General features: G+C 45.1%; 1 protein-coding gene across 2 annotated transcripts in view; it reads left to right on the forward strand.

Moving 5' to 3' along the window:
- Positions 1 to 27048, forward strand: part of NPHP4 (nephrocystin 4) — a 941192-nt gene that overhangs the window by 348555 nt on the left and 565589 nt on the right. For both annotated transcript variants that reach the window (XM_078642627.1, XM_078642628.1), the window contains exon 8: positions 23086 to 23270. In XM_078642627.1, coding sequence (XP_078498753.1) covers positions 23086 to 23270 — 185 coding nt within the window. The remainder of the gene's footprint in view (positions 1 to 23085; positions 23271 to 27048) is intronic.

Consider the following 27048-nt stretch of genomic DNA (forward strand, 5'->3'; position numbering starts at 1 on the left):
ACGGATGAGAATGCAGAGAGAGATCTAGATGAGTGGAAGCATATGTTAGAAGCTCTGTACTTGGGGACTACCCAACCCTCAGACAGGGAGGATACAGCAGATAGCCCACCACATACACACAGTTTAGATAATGCAGATGCCCCTCACTCACTTCCTGCACACATATAGGCAAAATGAAGTCTCGACCGAATAATTTTGCCCCTGTATAGGGTTTTCACTCTGAGTGCCTGGCCCCCAAGCCCTAACATAATCTTTATTGTCCACATAAAATGACACTGGACCGGTCGCTGCCGCCTCCCCCCTCTGTTTTCTTTTATTGTTCTCATATTTTTCTTTCTCCTCATTTTATATGCAAAATTATAGTGTTACTGTTTATTAGATTCCCGATTGTTGCCATAGGCTCCCAGTGCATCTAAGTGAAAGTAATTGGGAAAAATGTATGCTACGTAAATGAAAACTTGAGATTTATTGTGTCCATATATAGATAGCTCAGAGCTGAGATGTCTGACAAATGATGGGATGTAACATTGCTGTGAATTTTATGTGCAACATTATCAATAAAGTTAAGTTTTAAAAAAAAAAAAGGTTGTTTTCTCAGACAGCGGATGTTTATTGCTGACATTCCTGAAGCTGGAGAGAGGAGACTTAGGGCCATATGTAGGTAATTTTTGTTTTGCGATTCTCAAATTGCGATTTTTAGGGAATCGTACTTAGAGAATCGCAAAACTAAATGTAGGTAGGATTAGCAATTTTTTGGGCGAATTTCAATTATTCCTTATTTGCGAATCGCAAATTGAGATTCGCAAATAAGGAATAACTTCTCATTCATTCCTATGGGCTAGAAGGCCCATAGGAATGAATTAGAAGATATTCTCAAATTGCGATTCTCAATCAGAGAATTGCAAATTGAGAATGTAATTTCAGGGTTGCAAGGGTGTCAATAGGACACCCTGTTGCACCCCTGAAATTAACATTTGTGCACATGTGGCCCACATACATGCCCTAAGGGCATGTATGTGACCCACATGGCGCTTTGAAAAATGCCAAAAAGTGAATTTTTCAAATAAATCTCAATTTACCACCAACCTGAAATTGGTGGTATTTTGCGATTCCTTAAGCCACAATTCATACAACTTGCGTGCTTCCTACATTGCATTTAAGGAATCGCAATTTGCAATTCCTTAAATGCAATTGCAAAATAAGAAATCACAAATTTTGCGATTCCTTATTTTGCGTGTGGCTTTTTGTGTGCTATATAGCACACTGCCCAAATTGCGATCGCAAACGCTGAAATTCTGCGACTTTCAGCATTTGCGATCGCAATTGGGCTACCTAAATATGGCCCTTAAACACTGAAGTGGGAAGAGATTTGGCAGGAATCCATTAGAAATTCATTTAGACTTTGTCTTAGAGAAGCTGCTGATTAATCTTTCTTTAACACTGTAACCATTTTTATGATGATGAGGGTGAAGGGCTGGTTTGTCTTTATTGGTCAAGGTGGAAGGGACCCCTTATGCGAGACCTGCATTTGCATGAAATGAATGAGTGAAATTATATTTCTATGATGCAACTGTTACCTAAAGGGCATCCAGCCTTTTGTGTTTCTCTGATAATTCTTCAGTGTGGCTGATTATAATCCGGTGTAGAAAGATCAACCACTTTGTACATCTGTTATGTGTGCTGCAGGCTGGAGACAGCCATGCTCTGATGAGCATACTCAAATGCTGTATTTGGAGAACAGCCTGAAGATGACACTTGCTAGGAGAACCTCCCGGAATTGGGTCTGGAAGTGCGAACCGTGGATACTCATCTCCTGTCTGCCTTAGGAGTATAAAAGTGAGACCCAGTAACCCACTTCTTCTAGCTCCAGCTTCTTTATGACCAAGGAAGAGAGTGCTATACAATAAACTCAGAGATCTGCTCTGCAACCAGGACTGGTGTCTGCTTATCAGCCAGCTTCCCAGGTTGAGGGGATATCACCGAAAGTTATGCCTTGCTTGACAAACTGTTCATCAGATTTGAGGTGCCTAGAAGCCAATGTGCCTGCTGAGAGAAGGATTGAGCCTAACAGCCCTGCAGGAGGTGTAACTGTCAAGAAAGAGCCAGAAGCAGTGAGACCCTGGTGCTGATGGGGTATACTGGAGGAAGGAGGACAGAGGAGAGCGATCTGCGGGGCACAAGTGTGGGAGTGATTCAGTATGTCCTGGTTGCAGTTCCAGGTGGAAACGTGGAATCACAGCTGCTCAGTGCTGCTATTCCAAGAACTGCAACTACAGCCGCACTGACCCACAGAAGTGTGACCGTGGCTCATCTTGTGCCACTGTGACCCAAAGAAATCCAACCGTGGCTCATCCTGTACTGCTGTCACCCAAAGAAGAGCAACCGTGACTCATATGTGCTGCTGGGATCTAAAGAACTGTAACCACCGCTAATACTTCCTACTGAGACCCTGAGACTTTTGTGACTACTGCGCCACTCCACCACGACTTTGTGCTCTGCAGCGAGGTTAACCGACCTCCAGCTTACCTGAATCTTAGACCTGCAGGCCCTCTGGCATCTGCTCCAGCCGCCACTCAGTACCTTGCTGCAGTATGAAGAGGCCACGTCTGACCTGAAGCACGCACTTTCTCCCAAAAGCAAGAGAGGCACAGTATGCTGCAGGCTGGCTGTCTGCTGGCCCAAGCCATACGCTTCCAGAAGCATTTGGTGAGAATCCAGCAGCTTTTTGATCTGTGATAAACTGAGTGCATTGAGCATACCGGAATTGGGTCAGTTTGCTCCTGAGCTTTATTCGTGTTGCCATAGAAATTGTTACCACAAGATAAGAACCACCTAGACCAAGGGAAGGTGGGAACCCTGAGGGAAGAGAATAGGATAACAGATTGAGGCCCAGCTAGCTCAGCACTAAGTTCACTAAATTGTGCCTGCCCATTATTACTTGTGTAGCATTTAGTTTTAGTGAGTATTAAAGTACTTTTCTTTTTAAAAGTAAAGCACTGAGTTGTAAAATCAGATATTGCCTGATGTGTGATTGTTGATTTCTGATCTCGAATATCATACAATATCTCCCTGAGAAGCTTGAGACTGTTCGCCATCACTTCTGCGGACAGTAAAATGTGAGGCAAATGGCCTCAACCCCCACAGTTAAAGCCCACTACCCTCTGCTTGCCCATGGCCCCCTGAATGGGGGTCTGGTAGGAAGTCATGGAGAAACAGTGATAAGTGCTTGCAATATGCATATTCACTGTCTGATGAAAAATGATATGGTATATTGATTTATGGTGTTATTTAGGACACTCCCTGATTCCCTGGAAAGTGAGAGGTAATTGCCTATGCCACTCTGGTGGACCATCCACCCTACTAAGAGATCCGTATCTGCCTGGTGGGGATCTCTGTGTTGTGAAGGGACCAACAGTGGCTCATTTCAATGCAGTGGTGGTTTGCCCAACAAGCTCCATTTTTTAAATGTCCGCTAAGTGGACTTTTTATGTTTAGGGACAAAAAAATCGTAGCAGGAGTTTTCTTACACTTAAGGAAAAACAACTGGCCTAGATGGGTAATGTTTTTTTTCCCCTGCGTGTCAGGCCAGTCTACATTTTCCCTGCCCCTAGGTGCCATTCCTGACATAACGGGTACAGGTTGGGAAAATCAGTGACGATTGCCCTGCGTTACATAAGGCAGGGCGACTGTATTATGACCTGTTGGTCCTGTGTGCTGACAAACTGCTCAGTCAGGGGTTTCCACTGGCGAAGCTGGCTGTGGCTCCACAACAGTAAATCAGCAGTTGCCGCACCTCAAAATGGGGCGGGCCAACGGTGAGTAGTGCGGGGCTAAGCAATGGCTACTTTATGTTGATCTTATCACTTCCCCAAACCCTGAATGAAGTCATTCGTTTTCGATCATTTTTCTGTAGATGACAACTGAATAACAAACGGTGATTGTTTTTCAAAACTTACCTGCTAGTCAGTTCTGCTCTGGGACAAAGCAGCAAGCCATAGGCAAGAAAAATGTAAATTACTCTCTCCGCCTGTGTCGTGTCACAGTCACAGGATGGAATGCAAGATGGACAAGGCTGTGTCAAAGGTACTGAGGCTGTCCTCCTACTGCTTCATGGCTGCTTCACTGCAATGTTCCCATTCCTCTTTATTAGCATGTCTGAGGTACAAATGTTTACCTAAAGCTGTGATGTGCAATCCACAATCCCTGCTGCTGTTACCTCCCTTCTGCCACCCATCATTGTGCGCCTCCTAACGCCCGATGGTCCCAGCAAGTAGGATCATTTGCAGGATATCCATCCTAGGTTGTTCGAGCCTTCCCAGTCCTCCTTTGGGTGAGCGACAGGTTCACACAATTGGATCTTTGCAGCCAGAACTCTTATACGGCCCGCCCATATGAAACCTTAATCATATAGGTAGCGATGTGTCAGGCTTCAATGGCATCCACTTTCTGTTCTGGGAAGGCTAATGTCCAGCCCATCTCATGCAAATTTGGTAGAGCGCCACTACTCCTTCTTAACGCTAGCAGAGTGATAGTCTTTGACAGTGAAAAGGTAGTCCTGGGCTGTGAGGTTTGGTGGAGATGGGCTTTTCACCTGTACTGTGGTATGCAGGGAGCTCACACTACCAGACTCAGTGCATTTGCATAATTTGTTTTTCATTTACTCTTTTATTCCTGGAGTGTTTTTGCTTTTATTGTGGAAAGATTTTCACTTGTCCGAGTAGTTTTGGGTAAATTATTCACTAAGGCTGATCACTTAATGTAATGTGATGCCTGTGCTGGTAAGGTGGGCGAAGGTTTTGATCATTGTGGCTATCTGGAACCTGGTCATCTTGGAGCCATGCCAGGTATGTATGAAAATAATGTATGGTGCTTCTCTTAGCCCCCAAGCCAGAACTGCAGTTTCAACCAGATATATGGCTCTAGTAGGGACTCATCTTAATTGGTTGGGGGTTGATATATTCCTTTCATTCAATTACTGGATCATCCGGCCACCTTTGCGGTACAGTTTTATAAAAATCACATCAACAAACCTGGTGAGATTGGGTATATCCCAGCCTAGTAGTCATCCTTAATGCCAAGGATATCCTTGGTGTTCTTGTGTATGTTTATCAGCCAGAGCCTTACTATCACCTTCAGAAGAAAGAATCAATATGCTTATCTTGCTAGCAGATATCATAGCTCTATGAATTAGCGGAGAGTGAGAAAATGTTGCTGTGTATTCAGGACTATCATCTTTGGATGAGTGGTTCAGGAAGAGTTGAAATCTCAATGGCAGCAGTTAAAATATTAGTGAGGTGACAACATCCAAATAACAGAATATGCAAAGAAAGCTCTACTGTGGTGACAAAGTAGACAACGCCTTGCAACCAGAGCACTCACTTCTGTTCTTGACAACAGGTTTGCCATTGGGAGGCTGGGGTGCACATAGGCAAGAGTTAGGGGTATGTAAATGCTTGTTTCTGGAAAAGTCAAAACATCTTCTTCTTAACCTGAATCAAAGAAAAGGAAGTCAGAATCTGAATGGATGATATGACATGCCTCTTCTACATCTGCAAGTAGGGCGGTATCAGATCCTGACTGCTATCTCTGGGTGGTCAGTAGGTATAGAACGGAACGCGCAAGCATGCTGGGTTAGTCCCAGTGGAATATGATCCCAGGTTCCAGAACAACCTGGCGGGCACACTCTGTAGAAAATAGAAACCTTCTCAGGGGTCCCACTGATACTTGATCCTTTTAAACCAACAAAGAAGAAATTGGCACAGAAGCTGAAATATAAAAAGAATACATTTATTCACCTCAGATGAGGGAGACTACGTCACACAGAAGCCTTAGCAACTGAATGAGGCAGTCTGAGGAGTACAGAAAACTGGGGCCTTATAAATGCTTAGGGTTACATAGTCAGCTTAAGACCAAGGGGCAGTCCTGGCACATGTAAGCATGCAAAATGCCTAAGATGGGCATGCAAGATCTGCTTGCTCAACAAAGTGGGAGGAGAGTTACTTCTCCATACAGCAGCAAAAATAGCGCCACAGTTAAATATTAGGGTGCCATGAATGGAAGCTGGATGCCTGGCAGCTCAATAAAGTTTTTCAATTCTGGTACATTTCCCAATTGGTTTTTACAGCTGAGAACCTGGCAGCTGAAGATTTATTTTTTGGGACTTTGGATATCCTGGGCAACAACAGGCACATTTCCATGGTTTTGAGAGTGGAACACACATAAAAACCTTGTACATTTAAATGGTAACGATTCTCTATACAGTCTGATGTGCATCATTAAAACCCAATTTTAGTCACACCTCATCACGGTCTGCTGTTTCTTTTTGAATTATATTATTGAGGGCTGTCTTGCTCAGTCACAAAGTCCACCTTACAGAAGTATCAGGTGCATAAGATGTAGCACGTAGAAGGTGATAATGCAGGCAAGATACTTAAGTGACTTTGTATGAGTTAAAGTATCTAGAACTGAGCCTACAGCCCTAAGAGGGGTTGATAGTATGATTGCCAATACTTAGAGTGAGATAATTGTCATATTTACTGAAAACTATTTTTTTATGTCTTCACGTCCACCTATTTCATATGTGTTGGTCAGTCTGATCTGAAGGAAACATCGGAAGCCTAGATTGCAGATGCTTCAGTAAGGGCAGCCCTCAGTGTGCTAAGGTGGTCCAAGAGTCCAGGGTTGGACCGACGTCCTGTAGAAGTTTACTCTGCATATTGGAGACTTAATGTACGTGGCTCTTTATCTGTGTAACTCAGCTCTAGCTGATTGGCTTTACAATTGCTGCAAGGGAGCTCATAGCAGTAGTCATCCCTAAAACGTATTCTTTAGAGAGAACTTTGTCCTGACTCTTGTTCTTGTTAAATTTGAATTACAAAATCCTGGGAAAACTCCTAGCCAGTAGGCTACTTCCACTGTTGATGCTTTGTACACACTTGTGCCAGAGTGGCCTTGTCCTGATTCACAGTAGATCCCCTAATCTTTGACATTTGTTCCACATGACAGTAAGCCTGTCGGCTGGCAGCCCCCTCTCTGCGGTAGCATGTGAGGACATGGAGAAAGCTTCGATTTTAGGGTTTCTACAGGTTGTGATTGGGTTCATGAAATGTATCTTGGAGCTGAGTAGCAGGATTTCCCATTATGCATGCAGACGGGGCAGCAAAAGTTCAAACAGGTATGTTAATATCATTCCAGTGGAAAATTGAAACTGAAAAACGCAGAACTGCTTCCCTTTGCTGTTGTTGCTCGCAATGGCTGGGGAACGGCTGGCTTGTTATTTCCAGAAGGACCTTTTACCTACATAGCTGGATCTGGAGGCTAGCCAGCATTTTGCCTCTTTGTACGAAGTCGAGGTTTTGCTGTATGACGGATCTTCCCCTGTGATGGAAATGGTGGATACTTTTGTCTTTCATTCAGGGATGTAGATCAACTGGGATGAGTCATGCTTATTCCCTTTGAGGTAAGCAGCCTTTGAAACTGGCTGTCTGTGATCACTCCACTACAATAGGCCCATAACACTTTTAAATATTTTGGACTGGGCAGTATATGTGTGCCTCTCTGATGCAGAACTTATTGAAGGGATTTTACACAAATAAATAACACCTACTGTATACTTTTTTTAAACATTCTGGTTTAACATTCTGGTTGTTCTCATCCAGTATTCATTCATTTCAGCACCCTAGAATATGAGGCCTTATCTCAAATGATGATAGGTAGAAAGCGGGTCTCAGCAAAATCCTTCTGCAGCGTATGGAGGGCATTTTGAATCTTATTACCTGGATATGCAGATGCAAAATGTCACAAGATGGATGTTGAAGGAAAGCACTTTTGAGTGCTTTAAAGTGTGATGTGACCGATGACCCTGATGAAAACGTTGGGACGTACCCATCTGTCAGCCAGTCTCTAAGATAAAGGCAGTGGCACAATACAGCTGAAACCTGTGCCTGAAAGGGACTCATGTTTGCTGAATTCACCAATGTGATTTGTTGACTTGAGAATCTTTGACAACTTCAGGGAATCTTACAATAAAACAGTAGGCCAGTTCCTGTCTTCTGATCTGCTCTTAGCATGGAATAATGAGAAACAGGAACCAGAAACACATAGGCACCAGGACCAGGCACCCTGGGCACCAGTGAGAAAGTGTTCACAGGGACAGACAGGGCTTGTGCATAGTTTCATTACATCATGTGAGGGAATGTGTCCGGTAATCCATGGTTCAAAGTGAACAGGTCCATTATCTGGGGCTTGTTTACTGTACCTTTTTCAATCATACTAGGAAAGCAAAACAAGAAATGTGGTTTATGGACCTGGCTATCTTTCTGGCACACTGCAGGATTGTTGTGGCCTGCAAGTCAACATACCAAGGCCTGGCATGTTGGCTGATGGCTGATGATAAATCTATGACGCAGTTAAAGCACAAGTTCTAGTTTCCTGCTTATGGAGATATGTACAGCAGCTATGTGGGCATCGACTCACACTGTCACCAAACACTTCAGTTGGACCAGCAGTGATGGTGAACCTTTTAGATAAAGGATGCCTCTTTCAAGCTGTCATTTTTAGGTTTTGACTAGCGATGCATGCGTACGAAGTACGCATGCGCTAGCAAAATCTAATGATATCCTCTAATCCTCTATGTGGGGTCGGGTATCTGCCCCCTCCTCCCATTGGCTAGCTCCATAAATGGAGGCTAGCCATTGGGAGCCGGATCTGTCCGTCAAAGGCCGGACCAGATTCGGGGGCGTTCCCGACATTTTTTCCCTCTCCGCCTCTGCGATGTCGTCATCGCGGCGGTGGGCGGAGTTTCTTTTTTTAAAATTTTGTTTGTTTCCCCCATTACGCAGCCGACCGCCGCTGGAGGAAGTCGAGGTGAGTGCTGCCGTTCCCTCCCCCCTCCCGCTGTCCGTGAGCCCCCCCCCCCCCATGTCTCATGTCGTCTGTGCCGTTCCGCCCCCCTACCCCTATAGCGCGAACTCGCCCCGAAGCTATCCGGGCGCTTTACATGAGCACCGGTTGTGTTGCAGACGGTCACATTCATTTCTAGGCAGGGGGAGATGAAGTGGTTTGCCCAGAATCACAGGATGCTTCCGCCTCCCGCTAGACTCGATCCTGTTCCCCAGCTTCAAAGTCGGCCCACTGGGATGCCCCCGGGCGGCAGGGGCCGGGTTTACACATAGCTTGTGCGCACCGGTGCAATCTCGGCTTCAGAAAAGACTCTTCATGTCAGACCCACCGCAGTTCGAGCCCTGCTGGCTCTTAGTCAGGGGTCACTGAAACACACGGAAAAAGTGGCTCAACTTACTGCTCAATTTAAACATACTCTATAAAATGAGAGTCAGGTCCACCCAAAACGACCCTCTCTACCCCCCAAACCACGTCATTGGAGTTAAACGCACGTGCTTTAACTTATATGAACCCATTCCTACGTTACCCTCAATCCCTACAAGCTGAAAGGGCAGCAAGTGTGTAAAATTATATCAAGAAAGGAAAACTCATTTCCAATCCCCGATTTTGGAACCATTCTTCACCCTATGAATTCCCTCTTCCGTCATTAGCATAACCCCACCTCTCCACAACAGCCGGACCTCCCGGAGCCCCCCCCCCCCCCAACACCTGCACTTAAACAGTTTACCTCTTCTGAGCCTCCGCCGGTCCCCTATGAATCCCCTCTTCCGTCATTAGCACCAACCCCACCTCAAAAGAACAGCCGGACCTCCCTTAGCCCCACAACATCTGCACTTAGACAGTTTACCTCTTCTGAGCCTCCGCCGGCAGCCTGACCCCCGCACACAATCCACTCCAGGTGCAAAGCCAGGAAACGCTCCCGCTTCTCGAGCATTATTGAGGTGTGTTCTCCCACGTGAGCCCCTCTCTTCACCCTCATTTGCTCATTCAAACTCACCCAATCACCTTGGCTGTTCCATAATCCAAAAACAGTGCTAGGAACTCCAAATCCCACAATGCTCTTTGCTGTCACCCATCAAACGAAATCAGTAAAATAACAAGCATTGGAAATGCAATAGGTCTCGCAGCATTAGAGTTAGTGCTTTTAGAATTGTTTATGGGTTTTTGTGTAAATCTTTAGCATTTTTGTTTCCTGTAGCCAATGCTAAAGAATTAAAAAAAAAAGCCATAAACATTTCTAAAAGCTCTAACTCAAATGCTCCGAGACCTATTGCACTGTGTGAGGGTGAGGGGTTGAGGGTGAGTGAGGGTGAGTGAGGGTGAGTGAGGGTGAGGGTGGGTGAGGGTGAGTGAGGGTGAGTGAGGGGTTGAGGGTGAGTGAGGGTGAGGGGTTGAGGGTGAGTGAGAGCGAGGGTGAGTGAGGGTGAGTGAGGGTGAGTGAGAGTGAGTGAGGGTGAGTGAGAGTGAGGGTGAGTGAGGGTGAGAGTGAGTGAGGGTGAGGGTGAGTGAGGGTGAGTGAGGGTGAGTGAGGGTGAGTGAGGGTGAGTGAGGGTGAGGGTGGGTGAGGGTGGGTGAGGGTGAGTGAGGGTGAGTGAGGGTGAGGGTGAGTGAGGGTGAGGGGTTGATGTTGAGGGGTTGAGGGTGAGAGGGTGAGTGAGGGGTTGAGGGTGAGTGAGGGTGAGGGTGAGTTAGGGTGAGGGGTTGAGGGTGAGTGAGGGTGAGGGGTTGAGGGTGAGTGAGGATGAGTGAGAGTGAGGGTGAGTGAGGGGTTGAGGGTGAGTGTACAGCCTGCTTCAATAACCACGTTTTCAGGTAGTTTCTAAACTTCACACTTCCATACAGGGAGAGAAACGAAACAATTCAGAAATATTCAGAATATTGGAAGAGCGGAAACTGTGGAGGCTGGGAGGGAGGGGGGAGGCGGGGTTCGAAAAATGGTAGACATTGTGAGAATTGGCAGAGTACTACAGAGAATGAGAAAAATAAATTGTGGGCGTGGAGGGTAATTGAAGAGCGCAATCGGAGAGGCAAAGAAATAATGACTAGAACTAAAGCGACCAAAGGAATTAAAATGAACGGATTAAACAGATATGAAATAAGTGCATCCATTGCATGTGCTTGTACTATCAAATTAACTGTGCAGTTCTACGCTGTTCCCCTGTAAACACTTGTAAAGCACGCAAAGTCCTTCTTAGATTTAAAGATTTACTTCTCAGCACGAGCTTTTCTTGGTCGCAGTTTTCGATTTTCTGTATATTCTGATATTTCGATCCATTAGCTATTTCTGGGAGAGTCCAACAACATATGACAGGCTGTGAAAGGAAAGTAAAAGTTAAAGAGACAGAAAAGCACGAGACACGGAGAGAATTTCGCGTGAACTAAATCCCGCGGGATCCGAGTTTAAGAGGGCCTGCACGAGGAGAGCGAGCCGAGCCGTTCCATCTGAATGGAAACACTTCTGCAGTGCTCTGAAGCTGGCTATAAATATTTGAAAACATCAAAGGCGGTTGTGTTAAATTAAAAATGCTGTCGCACAGATAGGAACTAGCCGCGGGGGCTGCCAGCTCCGACATGTGAGCCTGGGATCAGACACAAAGAGGCAGAGCAGCAGCAAGGCAAGAAGAGAGCCGGGGAGTGAGCGAGAGAGAGAGCGACAGCAGAGGGGAGAGCAACGGAGAGACGTGGGGAGAGACCAGGGGTGAGGGGATACAGCAGGGGGTGGGGGGGGGGGTGAGGGGATACAGCGGGGGAGGCAGTCACAGCACGCTAGGAAGAGAATAGACTCAGAGCTTCATATTGTCTGTTTGGTCACGGATTAGCAGCGTAAACTGTGAATAATCACGTTTTTATCGAAAAAACAGTGGTGTGGAAAAATGTATATTTACGACTTGGCTCTGATTTTAACATGGCCATAGCAAATAGTTAAGGCAGCACAGTATCCCATGCTTTCTAGCGGCAGGCAGGCAGGGGAGGAGAGGAGGAGGGGGGAGGAGAGTTGGGGAGGCACGGCCTAGCGGCCGTGCAATCAAGTAGTGAGGGGGCGGAGCTGGGGGAGGGTGCGAGAGAGAGTAGGCAAGGCTAGCGGCAGGCAGGCAGGGGAGGAGAGGAGGAGGGGGGAGGAGAGTAGGGGAGGCACGGCCTAGCGGCCGTGCAATCAAGTAGTGAGGGGGCGGAGCTGGGGGAGGCTGTGGAAGAGAGTAGGCAAGGCGACACGGCGGGAGGGGGCGGAGCGGGTAAACAAAGACGGACATGCACGCGCCCGTGACTTTTAAGGTCAATGCGCATGCGCATAAGCTTAATGCGCATGCGCATTGACCTTAAAAGTCACGGGCACTGCAAGGAATCGCCACGATTCCTTGCAGTGTGGATAAAGAGTGGATGAGCCCCTATAGTCTCGCTTGCTCGATGCGCATGCGCATCGACAGGCGAGACCTAAAAACGTAAAACACAATAAAATGAAGCAAAAACTCACGGATTCCACCCCCCGTCAGGCTCTCTCTTCACAAAACCAAAAAAGTGAAATGTTATACAAACATAATGCCGATTCAGTGAACACCTGCTCAAAATTCATAATCCACTCCAGTGCTATTGGAACAGGAATGGTTCACAAAACCCCGGGAGCAGTTAAAGTTCAGCGGCCACACTGATCCGATATTACTGTTCACGTGAAGGTGTTCCGTCCATGAATCCATTCCAGGTCTTCCTTTCTCCTCTGTCTCCATGGTGCTCGACCCTTTATTATAATCTTTGAGAAATCCAAATATGGGGGTAACTCCAATGGGGACGATGGATTTGCAAAGCACAGAAAGTATCTGTGTGAGAGTGCACGTACACAAAAGCGTGCTGTGAGGCCCACAAAGCACTAATAGCTGCATTAAAAAGAATAATGTGCACGAGGCGCATGCCTTAAGGGGCCTAGACAGGAAAACAACTAGATGAGTTCGGACAGCATGGGAGGAAGCATGCCGGGGGGATCTGGAATTGGCTGCTAAAATGTGGGACAATTATTTGTTCTGGAAAATAATTGCCAATGGGAGTGGCAAAGGCGCAATCTTGCAAGCCTAGTAATATTGTTTCTGTGTTCAGGGGCGTAACAAAGGGCCCCTGCTGCCCCTGTGGGGCAGAGGGGTCTCTCATCACATTCTGTAAGAGGGGGCCGTCATCTTGCGCTACGCCATTTACTGGGCACTGCTGTCCTGAGGCAGAGAAGTGCAAAACGTACTTATAATAGTATTACTTTATTATTTTGAAGTTTTTACACTTGTTAACAATGTCTGAGCATAGGTTGCACCTCATTAATGCAAGCTCCGCTCTACAATATAGTAATAAATAATAGAAAGGTGACCAATAAACCTTTTCCCCGCCCCCTGGTTCCCCTGCCCCCTGGCTGTGCTTGCTTCCCTGCCCCCTGGCTGTGCTTGCTTCCCTGCCCCCTGGCTGTGCTTGCTTCCCTGCCCCCTCGCTGTGCTCTGGGTGTGTGTCAGTCACATCTTGGATCAGCCACAGGAGTATTTTTGTTTCATCTTCTGTATGAGGGACTATTAGATTAAACTATTGACATTGTAAATGACAATGCCATTTATTTATCTGTTTTCAAAACCAACACATAAATAAACAATTTGTCATTTACAATGCTAATAGCTCTAACTTTGGCAAAGGCAAAACCTTTGCATTGTAAATGCTTGTTGTTTTATGCTGATTCCTACTGTTAAGCCATAAGTCAAGCATGCGAGTCTACGAAAAGTCCTGTTTCGGAAAAGAATACATTACTTTCATGTAACGACGCTTTTCCAGTGTTGGTACCTATTATAGGTTTACATGGAACCCTCCCTCCTCCCCTCTTCATGAGACTCGTCCTGATTGTTATTTATATCACAGTACATTGCGATCTGAACCCTGAAATTCTCTGTTCTACCTCATCGATAGCTTTAGCTTGAATCACATATTGAGACGGATAGACTGTTTTTAGTATATGACAAAACAATGTCAGCTGATTGTACGTGAATACTGCTATTCAGACATTAGCTACCCTGAGCATCTAGACTGATGACTTGGAATAATTGAACTTATGCATCGATCTATTATTATTTTTTTGTTTTATATAGCGCTAGCTAGAGCCAAAGGTATCCGAGCGCTTTACATTTTGTGTTAAAAATCTCAAGGCTGGTGAACAGTAGTTGCAGCTAAGTAACCTTTTCTTGCCTTTTGTCAAAGTGATGGGAAAAAAGAATGTTGTCACTCTAATTGGGAAATGCTCAATACTGTTATAATTTCTCAAAAGACTGATTTTCGGGGCAGATGGTTTAAAATAGTAATAAAAATAAAATAAATATGTTTGCACCTACAAAAATTAATTTGATTCTACCATGAGGCTATACAGCTGTTTGTCATAAGACGTAGAACATCTAATATTGGAGGGGATTTTAATCTTCATTTTCAAAGCATGTTAGTTTGCAAATCTTCAGTTTAATTTGTCTCAAATAACTCTCGTAGAGCTTTTATCAACATCATACAAATTAAGGAGCCCTTTACACTAACTCATCACAGTGCTCAGGATTATATGTTCTGCTCACTTCTCCATAGTTCATTATCTCGTTAAGTTGCATATTTGAAAATGACAGTAGACCAATAACTCACACCTATTAACTTGATTTTGTTCCCTTACCTTACCTTAATACATCTCACTTAATTTACTGGTGATTTAGTATGACTTTGTTGAGGTACAGACCTTTTATTAATCAAAAAAGAGCAGGCAACCCTGAGTAGGAATTTTTAGGCGGCGAGCGCTTCCTTTATAAGGAACACTCTACAACACCAATGACACTTCAGATCTGCTCATCACAAATGTGTGTTGTTCTAGCTGAATTTTGAAGCATAGGTTTAGCACAGGGCCATTTACACCAAGCTAGATAGTGACACAACTTCATTATTTTTATTTGCTGAAGCGCATAGCTGGGTCGCGCTTACCCTTGGCTGGACACTGCGCGGACTTTCCTCACACCTCGCCGCACCCGCTCCGCGGGTGCCGCTTCGTTAGGTCACCGAGAGGAGGAGCAGACTGGGAGACCTTCGAGAGACCGAATCAACCTCGGCGGAGGGCTGCAGGGCTGCGAGCGTGCCAGGGACTCCAATTCCCAGGAGTCCCTGATAGACCGTCGACAACTTCCGGTCCGCTCTCCCTGCCGGCCCGCCCACCGCCCTCTAACCTTCCTATAACTGGGGTTACTTCTCCCGCAGCGCGGGACGCAGCCCGGAGCAAAGACCGGGCTAAGAGCGGGCCGTTTGAGGCCGTTCGAGGACGGCAGAGGACGGCCCCGGCCCATAACCCCTACACCAGTTGACGATACATCGAAGGTAGGCGGACTATTTAACCCCATCCTATCTATCTCGCAGCACAGAGTGCTTGGACACAAGAAACATTTTATTGTCTGCGAGGGCCACCACGTCTTTGTAACATTATGTGTGAATAACGTGCATAGTTGTCATAACCACTGCTGGTGCCATTTAGAAATCATGCCTTTAAGATCAGGCAAAACTCGCATAGTCCAAGTCCAAACACCTAAAGGTGTGGTATCAGGGCCATTGGATGCTTTTATCACACGCGCCACGGGAATACTGGAAAAAGAAATTGCTATGGTAGAAAAACGTCTTTCCATTGACTTAGTCAGTGGAAAACGCTCTTCACTGGGTAGACTGGCCACGATCCCTAGCCCCGTGGCACAAGTACATGCAGCTTTTAATTGTATTCACTCAGATACCACTGAGGCCATAGTCCATATGGATAGCGAGGGGGCTGATTTCCTTGCACATACACCAGCCCATATTGATCACCACTTAGATGACCTTGAGGCAAGCGGGGAAACCACATCCCAGGCTAGCTTAGTGTCCGAATACACTTCAGAATCCTCCCACTCATCTCCTGACTCTCCCCAGAATGTGCCACATAGGTTGACCGACATAGACTCCATAGGCACCGATATAGTAACAAGGAAGAGAAAGCAAGACTTGAGCCATATGGGGGGGAGAGAACGCAAAATGCCTAAATTAAAATTAAAAGACACCATTGGCAACCCCATACCATCAGCAATGGGCCACCATAGTGAAAAACAACGTCCCAGTGCTTCCCCAAATGTCTTATGCCCCTCCCTCACCTCCTTAGGATCCTCGGACCCATGCCCAACTTGTCAAAACAGTGATGAATCGCTGTTGGTAAAAATTGAGGTTCTGATGAAAAATCTCTTACTACCTGTTTTGGAGCCGACGAGGTTAATGACCTTAAAATTAGATACCCTGGAGACAGTAGTAAACACGAACTCAGCCCTGTTACTATCTCTAACCGGCACGAGTCATGGGGGGGTTAAATCCATACAACCAGCCCCAAAGACAACAAATATTTCCACCACTCTTAATCTCAAACCCCCAGGGATAGCAAATAATAGACCAGTGAGGGGTGGTGATTCTAAGACTACTTTAAGTAAAGCATCCGAGGTCTCTTCTCAACATATGCATAAGACGAAGCCCACGGACAAACCGGACAGCTCAAACTCTGTTAGACCCCTCCCAACCAAACCACTCTCTCTGGCCAAATCTAGTCTAAATCCCTCCCGGCATCCCCCCCATGGGCCTTTAGTTAACCATCGTAACATCACAAAACCCTTGGCAGAAAAACATCCCAGGTATACCACTCCGCGGGCTGACCTCCCAATCGAGGCTGCATCATACACAATAGTATTGACTGGCGTAGCCCCCCTTCAACCTGGCAAGAGGGAGACTTACGGCGACTTGCGCAATAAGGTGACCTATTGGTTGAATAAAAACCGTCCGTTACCTCCATCTTCGCCAACTGAAATTCTGTATGTAAGAAGAGTTGATTGGGTGGGCCATGGTACTAAAGACCTGGAGGGTGATTGCATTTTAATCTCGTTTAAGGACCCCTGGGTGGTGGATACGATTTGCAGAAAAGCCAGGTTTGCCAGACAGGGGGACGTTCAGACATTGGGCCTATCATACTTCTATCCACATAGGCAGAGTTCTACTCTAAAGGGCCCTAGACATGGTCAACCATCCATCAGGAGTTACCCAATAATTAGGACTCCCCAACCTCCGCATTTTTTGTCACTCTTCAATCATTTTGGCCCTCTATCTGATCTTGAGGCCAACGATTGACTCCAAACTTGGTCTTGCGTAGCCGAATCCTCAGAAAATTCTGGCCTTTTGGCAGCTAGGCCGAGCGAGGTGCTCCCGCAGCTTGCTACCACAGTGGAAGAGTGTATGGGGGCCTCAGCACTAACAGGAACTTCCATATCGCCATTGAGTGAAGTGGAAGTTCCCTTGAGGACTGGGGGAAACCAGAACACCCCTGGGCGTATTGAAAATGGGAGAGACGGTGAGATTGGACAGGGCACCCTTGCAGCTACAGATTTGCTGGTACCCTTTGTGGATCCCACCCCAGAAATACTTACCCTCGTGTCCTGGAATGTGGCCGGGGTTAAAGGTCGTATCCACTCTGACGACTGGCTGGAGTTTATGGATAAATACGATATTATCCTACTCCAGGAAACCTGGGCAACCGAACAAACATTCAGGCAGGGTTACATTAACTTCTTTAAACCAGCAATTAGAAGTGTTAAAGGGCGAGCCTCAGGGGGTTTATTGATCTGGGTGAAGCAATCCTTGGGATACTATCCCACAGAACTCAAAGTACTGGACCCTGATATCCTCATCATCAAGTTGAGCAAGACCGGCCATCGGGAATTGATCCTGATCAATATATATGCCCGAGGGTTGCCAGGAGGCCGCTCCCCTCCCCTGATGGAAGTATTGGACCCTATTTTGGCACGCTTAGATAGCGATCCTGTCACCCTTCTAGCAGGAGACCTAAACTGCACCTTCGAGCCATTACCTGACTCAGGGGACAGTTGGGGCTCCGCGGAGGATGCAGTATGGGGTATCCCCGATCTGTTGCCCTCTAAACCGGTAATCGCAACTGAGGCAGCGGTGAATTGGATGGCCCTTTGTCTAAATAGGGGTTTTCGGGCCTGTAATGGCCGTGCAAGATCAGACCAGGAAGCGAATTTCACTTTTGACAACGGGTTAAGAAAAAGCCGTATTGATTACATCCTGTTAAAACTCGGAGACTGGCCCCTGCTGGTGGATATGGCAGTATTATCCCGCCCAGAAAGTGACCACAACCCCCTGTCCTTGCAACTAAGGATACAAGGTCTTGTGAGATCCGAGAAACTCGGTACCTCACAGACTGGGGATGCTTTTTTAACCAACGACAGGAAGAGGTTAAAATGGTCTAAAATTGTGGAGGATGATACACTAAGGGATAATGTCAACACTATGGTTACCAATACATACAATGAGATGTTGGCATATGATCAGTCGGGCGACAACCCCGAAACGGCTAATAACATCATAAAACTCCATGACCGTTGCTTTGATGATCTTAAATCCCTGCTCTCACAACCATGTCACCAGGGAACCACTAAAATACCTACCCGCCCTAAGAAATGGTATAACAACAAATGTAGGGAAGCCCATACCCAACTTATTAAAGCAGTTTAGTCTCGGATTATGGGATCAGTGAAAGCGGCTAGATTAATCTATAGGAAAACGCAGTGGGAAGCTAAACGGGAGTGGGAGAATAAGTACTGGTCGGACCTATTGGAGGCCTCCATATCTAATAACCCCATCAAATTTTGGGAAATAGTCAAGTGGGGGAAGGACCCGGACGCATGCATCCCCGCAAACCATGTGCCCCCCTCTGATTGGGTGACATTTTACTCGACCCAGTTCTGTGCTGAGAATCCCAAATTTCCAAGTTCTCTGGTGATGTCACCTCATTCACCCATGCAAATCGAGAACATTATCTTTTCAGAAAAAGAGGTTGAGCTGGCACTAAGCCTTACTACGCGAGGGAAAGCGCCGGGCATGGATCTTATACCAGCCGACCTGTTCAAAGCTAATCCCGCTCTGTGGATGCCCTATATCACTAAGGTGGCCAACTCTATTGCTGCTGGTGCAAGCATACCCAAATCCTGGAAGGGGGCGGAGATCTTACCCATCTACAAAAAGGGCAGTAGATCTAACCCAGGTAACTACCGCCCGATTAGTCTCATCGACTCAATACAAAAACTCATTGCACGTATGGTCCTGGGTAGGGTCCAAGGCTGGATCGAACTAGAGGACATACTATCTCCCATGCAGGCGGGCTTCAGATCAGGAACGAGCACCATCGACCAGGTGTTCAGATTTTGTCTGATCTACTGGAAGGTGGTTCAGCTTGGCGGTGGCACCATCTACGCAGCGTTTATTGATCTGAAGTCCGCGTTCGATCTAGTCCCGAGGGATAAACTGTGGGGAGTTTTGAGGAGTTTGGGAATGCCCGAGGAGTTACTTGTCCTAATAACCAAATTGCATGAGGACAATTTTGCAAGGGTGAGATGGGGAGGTCAGGGCCAAGTGACGGAACATTTCCCAGTAACTCGAGGTGTCCGCCAGGGGTGTGTCCTGGCACCAACCCTTTTTTTGTTGTTTATTGACCAAGTGGTCAAATTTTTTAAGGATACTCCGACGGACGCCCCAATGCTTGCAGGCCAGCGATTCCCGATGCTCATCTTTGCTGATGACACCCTACTCCTCTCTCGAACACGTTGCGGTCTACAGCGGGCGTTGGACCGCTTTGAGGAGTTCTGTGTCATCAGCAACCTCAAGGTGAACGTTGGGAAAACCAAGTTTATGGTCCTAACAAAGAACCGCTTTGTCCGGAGCACAGTTAGTATGGGTGGTGTTAAACTGGACCAAGTGGAGAACATGGTATATCTGGGGGTCACTTTGGACAGCCGTCTGAGATGGAAAGCCCAAGTCGGTGCACAACATCTCAAGCTTGCCCGACTTACCGGCTGCCTACTAACTGAACAAAAAAAATCCATCACCAAGCGGGTTATCCCGGCGCTTAAAATCTATGATGCCAAAATTAACCCAGCTATTCTATATGGTGCAGAACTATGGGGCTACATGGACCTTACGGGACTGTTTAAAATACAATGCAAATTCTTAAGAAACTTGGTGGGCTTGCCACCGTCGTCCCCTTCCATCCCTCTCTGCTTGGACATGGGTTGTCCCGCGATCAACGAGATGGCCAGATTCAGATTGGTCGCCTTCTGGAGGCGCTTATGGACATCCCCCGACCTCACTTCATTTGCAAATGAGGTAGCAGAAGTCAGGTCAATTAGGGGCTCGGGGAAAATCCATTGGTTCAAAATGGTAAAATCCACTTTGACGGATATGGGGCTAGAGCAGCTTTGGACATCTCCCACTACTAGTATCTTTCCATCTAAATTAGCACTTAAAGAACTGTACTGGGCTACGCTCCGCCAGTCCAGAGTTAACGCTTCAAGCTCCACCAACCTCACGGGTAGGTTCTTGTCTTTTAAGCTGGACCCATCCCGTGAACAATATTGGGACACAGTCTCCAAATCTTTGGACAGGAAACTCTACCACCAGTTCCGGGTGGGAGCATTGCCACTGAACACATTTACGAAAAGTTGGTCAACTAGCACCACGGATCATTGTAGATGGTGCCCGGGCCATAAGGAAACAGTGGGTCATTTCTTGTTTGCCTGCCCTAGATATTCGGCACCGAGAGCCAAATGGTTAAAACCATTGTTCCAGCGTCTGCCCATTAGAAAATCCGATGAGGCCATTTGTTTATTAAAAACTAACACTTCAGAGGTTACTTCAGTGAGCCTGGCAAAATATCTGGGGTGGGCCTGGATAATAAGGTCAAAACACTAGTCTAATTACTGTGATTACTGTGATTTATTTCTGTTTGAATATTTTTTTGCTCTGCTTATTGACCATGTATATGTCCTCTTTTGACCCACTTAACATCACATAATTGGACTGTTCATTTCTGCTTCTGCCACTGAATATTGTTCGGAACTTATCTGTAAGCCTTCCCGCTCTAACCCTTTCTTTTTTTAATTTTAGTAATTTTCATTCAGGATTGTCTTTTATGTCATATAATACTAATTTTATGAATTTAATGAATATGTATTTATAATTAATCAATGTTTGTTATGATCTGTCTTTTATGATTTTTTTTTTATAAATCGAAATAAAGACTTTAAAACCTGACACAACTTCGTGCCATTTTTATAGCAAAGTCTTTAAGCATAGGATTAGCTAGTGCCATCCATGCTGTAAAATATTAAAATATTTTTTACAATTCCAGGCACTGTATTACTGCTTTGGATTGATAAAACATCCATGCCAAGTTGAATAAAAGCAACCTCTGACACTTATTTTGCTTTTATTAGGCCTCATCAGAGAGGTGTAGCATAGTTCAGTCACAAAGGAGCAACCATTATAATTCAAGCTGAATCTGGTTTGCTGCTGCGGAAACACTCAGACAGCGAGCAACCTGAATCTTTGACCCAGCAGCAACACACTTTCATCAGATTGGCTTAGCAGGTTAGTCCCGGTCCTCCGGGGGTCTTTAGAGCCAAAAAGTTTCCAAGTCCTAGGTTTCAGGATTTGTTTGGAGTGCACTTTGACCCCAACCAAGCGTCCAGCACCCTGAAAGTTTTCTGAGTGGAGTACTGCAGCTGCCACATTTATGCCTGGCACCAGCCCGTGGTTGTGGGAAACTTCCAGCCACTCCCTACCTAATGGGGTAAAAGTTTCCAGGGGTGACCCTACCCAATTTTGGAGCAATTACTGTGTGCCCTACTGCAAACAATCCCACAGTGCCCCTCTCTACCTAAACCCAGGAAAGCATAACCTTTCCACCCCTATGCCGAACTCTTGTGCTCACCCTAGAGGTGTGTTCTGGGAATTTAACACCCTCTCCTCTGTGGCTACTCAAAATTGATTCTGGGGCAGCTCCTCTCCCACTCGTATTGGTGCCTGGCTGACAAGAGGGACAAAGGAGGGGGCAGGCTCAGATGTTAGCTACATCTGCCTGTGACAGAATATGCCTCTTTGGCATGAATTAGGTCTCTTGGGAAAGCTGGTTTATTTGGAAGTTATTTGCGGAATTTCACTTGAAGCAACAAATTATTTTTTCCGTTATCCAACTCATTACTAATGCCTCATTTACTGGGAGGACTGTGCCAGACCAGGGTGATTCCAGCACCCTAAATTAGTATTTCTTCACAAATGTAGTCATTATTCAAGATGAACAAGCGGTGGAAAGTCTGTTGTATCGCTAAATATTGTAGCTTCAAAGTCCAGCCTCATCAGAAACTTCAGCTTCATTCCACAAAATTAAAGGCAGCATTGAATGTGCTTAAAATACATGTACCCGCCACACATATTGATATGGCAATAATATGTCCCACCGATCATGTTTTCTGTAAGCTTTATCCCCTTGATGCACCTTACTTTAAACATGCAACCTTAGGTCTCTACACTTGTTGTGCCTGAAGCTTGATATGACAAACACTCTCTACCCACAACAACATAACATGTAATGGGCTGTGAATGCATGTTCCTAGCCAGTTGAAGAAGACATAGGGCAAGATGGCAAAGCAATTAAACCATTATCTTAATGGCAGTTCCTAAACCCTTGAGTTAACGCTCCCTTTCCTTTACTTGCTCCTCTCTGAACATATACTATGCTCCAGCCCAACCTGTGTGAACACTGGACTGAGATGTTTTGTGAAACTCAGCTTATGGGGAAGGGACATGTGGCCCAGAAGGGGGGCTTCATTCATACTCCTTGTACTTCAGGTGGTGCTGGCAGTTTCCCAATCAATTTGCAGAAGGTGAGCTTGGTGCAAGAGTGCCAGCTTCAGCGTGAACACAAGTTTTCCTATATTGCACATATGAAATGTGATGTGCTCATTAGCAACCTGACTTGTTTGTAATTATGGTAAACTAAATTACTAGCTCAAGAATATGTGAAAAAATGTTATCCAGGATATTGCTTCTCTGTGTGAAAGAATTATGCAAGAAAACACATGTATATTCTCTTGCAAATGATTCTACAAACATAGCCAATACTACATCTCATATTGTTTGTTCGCCATGGCTAGCTGTTGTTAGTTTGTTTGTCCTACACCAAGGCTTCATCCATGGCTACAATGCTACAACTTAAAGGTAACCTGATATAGATGCGTAACGTTGATTTCTTTAACAAAATAAACACTAAAACCGGGCACTCTTTGATTCTAGGATAACTACATGCTCCCTGATGGAGGCAAAGTCGCAATCCAAGAACGGCGGCTGCACGTAGGAGTGCACAATGGGTGTTGCTTTGTCCAGAAGCCCCAGGTTGTCGTGGTTGTTCCTGAGTCAGAAGTGATTCGAGGTCGATCTGCAAGTTTTAACAAGAAACATGGCTCCAACCTTAAATCAAGGTACTTCAGAATTAATTAAAAAAATACTGAATGCCATATGTTCCTTAACTGCTGTATCCTATTATAATCGACGTGGACGGACAATGAATGTCTTTCTGAATATGTTAATTTACTGATTAGCATAATACTGTCAATAAACTCTGATCGATATTGGTTTAACATCTGAACAGCCACCCAAATTTAAATGTGTATATATAGCCTTCTTCCACCTATTTCTAATTTCCTATACCTTAGTATAATGGACACCTATATAAGCCTATTTAGACAAATGTTGTTTTTAACCAGATTTAGAGATCTGGGTATAGTTCAGGAAAGACGGGAATAATGCTAAATATTTCTTTATTTCTTTTATGAGATAGGCTCTTACAATGAATAATATTGAAATGCAGTAGTCGAATACACTTAATTATAACTTTAGCAGCAGCTTAGCAACATATTTTCAAAGACAATGAAGCAAGCTCATATATATCAACAACAGGGGATAAGCGGGCTTTAACAAGGTCCAGCATACATGCCCAAGACTACGATGAAGGAAGAGGGTATGCAGTACCTGAGGTGGTCAAGAGAGAGAGATATACAAGTAGGTGCCATGTACAGACAAGGTAGCCCTACAGAGAAGGGAGGGAAAGGGAATTCCTCCCTTTGGAACTAGGGCCCTCACGCACGCAGCCAACTAGGTGTCCTGCTTCATCATTTAGGCCTGCTCCTCGTTGGGTTGGCGCTGCAATACCCGATGGGCACCCAATGAGGGGCTCTTTGGCGGAGGTCTTTTGTTCCTTGCCATATGGTGCAGTGAGGGGCCTAACGGGTGTACATGTGGTGCCGTGGTGAAAAAAAGGTGATTAAAACAGGTCGGGTAGTCCTAAGGGTAATTTTATTCTGGTAGGCTAACCGCCTGGTTAATAATACGGAGTGGCGTCTATCTGAGAACAATGTGTCAAGATAACTACGCTCTACTCTCAAGAGGTCGACATGTTTCTTGCCTTTGAATGTCTGAAAGATCAATGGCAATTCTTCAGGACCATATAAAAGAACTATCTACACGGCGTGGTGAGGTGGGAAACCTACCTCCCACGTGGTGAACATGTAGATAAAGTATCCACAGATGTTGAGGACAACCTAGATGCTCTAATAGCCTCGCCTCAACAGTATCTGCCGGGACATATGACACTGAATTAAAGTGTCCTACACTCTTGTGGATGCGAGATGAGAGACCTACCCATCCCTGCTGGAACCTACCTTGTCTGTACATGGCACCTACTTGTATATCTCTTTCTCTTGACCCCCTTAGAAACTGCATACCCTCTTCCTTCATCAATGTAGCAAGCTCCCCCGTTGTGCAAGTTACTTTGTAAACAGTAGTCATTCTTAGTGTAGATCATTGCCAAAGTTCCCAAGGAAAAACGGGAATGTTGACTTTAGATGTCCATTATCCCGTATACATAATTTATGCTCAATGTTGTACTATTATCAAGGCTTCCTTTCCTTGAAAGTGTGTGTGTGTGTGTGTGTGTGTGTGTGTCTGTATATATATAGCTGAATTAAAATCCCACGAGTAACCTTCCTCGTGGTGTCAGTGTCTGGTTCTTGTTGTTCTTGCCTGCAGTTTTACTGATTCAATTTTAAGAATATCTTATAACAGTGCAAATGTTGAGGGATGGTCTTTTTTGATCACTGCTGTCCTTGAGCTACATTCTGACACTGAAGTGAAAACACTGAAAAAAATCCACATGTGATGTTTGAGGTGGAATTCCTTCTGCCAGTCCTTCTCGTGGAGAAATTCCAATATTAATATTAAGTAATTGGCTGAATCAAGTATGTTATATGTTCAATAGGTGTTTTAGTTACTTTTTAGATAATTGAATACATTATTTTTCTGTTACTATTTTACTGGTCCTGTTTAATAACACACAAAATAGGCCTCAAGAAACTGCAGCTCTTTAAGAAATTAAGCAAAACACTCCACTATCCTTAGAATTAAGAGGGTGCTAAAAGGTTATCAGTGTAGGTCAAGTCTTAATGGCCTGTTTATCCCAAAACAACTGTTATCCCTAGAAAATATTGAGAAATGCTGATTTGAGGCTATCGAATGGGGAATTGTGATACATTTAACCCAATCTTCTCTAATATGTTCACAAAAGCTTTTTACATGCTATTCATAGATTTAAACGTGTTATCGGCCCCTATACAGCTCCCCAACCCATTTTTCTTCCAAATATGCTTTCTTTTTCGAACAAATCCGAAGGTCACTTGTTCACTATCAACAGTTGCTATGTAATATTGAACTCCTCTAAATATATTAGACAATACCAGAACTTCAGGCAGTGACACAACTGAAAACGAACAAGTAGAAATGATATGTGTGGATTTTTTGTTCAGCAATTATTTTATTGATTGCACAATGAATATAGCAAGAACCCAAACATAAGTGAGCACTGTGCAGACAATTTCGCCTATACAGAACCATCTCAAGTGATCACCTATTCCCTCTTTACACCCCTCCCCCACTCTATAGGAACAATCCAGATCTTCCGGAAAGTTGATCTGATAAAGAAGCTTCTCAGTTTTTAGAAAGGTTGCACGTACATAACTGTCATCTGTCCGTCTCCCCTTAGTCGGTGATGGCTACAGGAATCTTTAGAGGATCAATCTATCTTATCGCCCTCCTTCTATGAGGGCATATGGTGTTTGGCAGCCCCCCCCAGCTAAGTAATCAAGCAGTATCTTCCATCTCCCCCCTAGTTGTAGGCGATTCCCACTAATGTTTCTATTTAGATGTTTCATTAGTGATAGGTTTCATAATCTCTGATGATAGTGTGTTGGCAAGGGCAGTACCCTTACTTCTAGTAAAGCGCTATTGCGGCATTTGCATATCAAGTGCACATCAGTGCAAGGCATGAGCTTCTATCCCGTTGGCCGCAGACCAGGAACATTACCCAAGAGTCTAAAGGCATAGAATAGTCTCACATCTTCTTTGTGCCTTTGCCACCACCTCCAGAATGGGGTGATTCTGGAGCATACCCACCAAATGTGTATGATGTTACCCATCCTCCTTACTCTCTCCAGCAATACTGACTGGCAGGGTACATGAGGTGAGTTCATACTGGCATATTGTGCCAATTGTAAAGAATTTTATAATGGATTTGACAAGTCCCAACTAAAAAGGAGCTCCTACGTACGCCTGTCTCAAGGGTCTCCCAATCTCTCGTTATCTATGCAATGTTTTCTCCCAGGTGGTTATATGGGGCTTTTTCGTCTTTGAAATGGAGCTGATTAATATCATGACCTAAAGGTCCTAGTAATTTAGGTAGCAGAGATTTGAAAGGTGATTTCTCTCAAATACCTGCACTTTTAATCTCTTGTTTGAGGATCTAGTGCTGTAGCTCAGCATAACTAAGACTTTACTTATCCTTGAGAAGAAATCTAACTTACACTACAGGTAATGGTTTAATCACTCTCCCCTTGAAAAGGTCAACTATCATCCTACAATCCCCTACTCTTCAACCTTTGAAGGGATCTGCTCGCGTTGCTGGTGTAAAATCATTCTGAAATGGATCAGTGTTCAGGGGGATGGGAAGATTTTAAGTCCTAAACTAATTACTAACTAGTCCCTCCATTTAGAGTAATGTCTACTAGGGTGATGAGATATAACGTAGCGGGTCTCTACTTTCTGTGTAACCATAATAGATCTCAAAGAGGTCCCCCTTTTTTTAAGTGATAAAGTAGACAATACTAACACACATGTATAACATCCACATATCTGATTCTTTCACCATCA

This window comes from Lissotriton helveticus, chromosome 5_1, assembly GCF_964261635.1.
Source record: "Lissotriton helveticus chromosome 5_1, aLisHel1.1, whole genome shotgun sequence".
In the NCBI taxonomy this organism is placed as follows: Eukaryota; Metazoa; Chordata; class Amphibia; order Caudata; family Salamandridae; genus Lissotriton; species Lissotriton helveticus.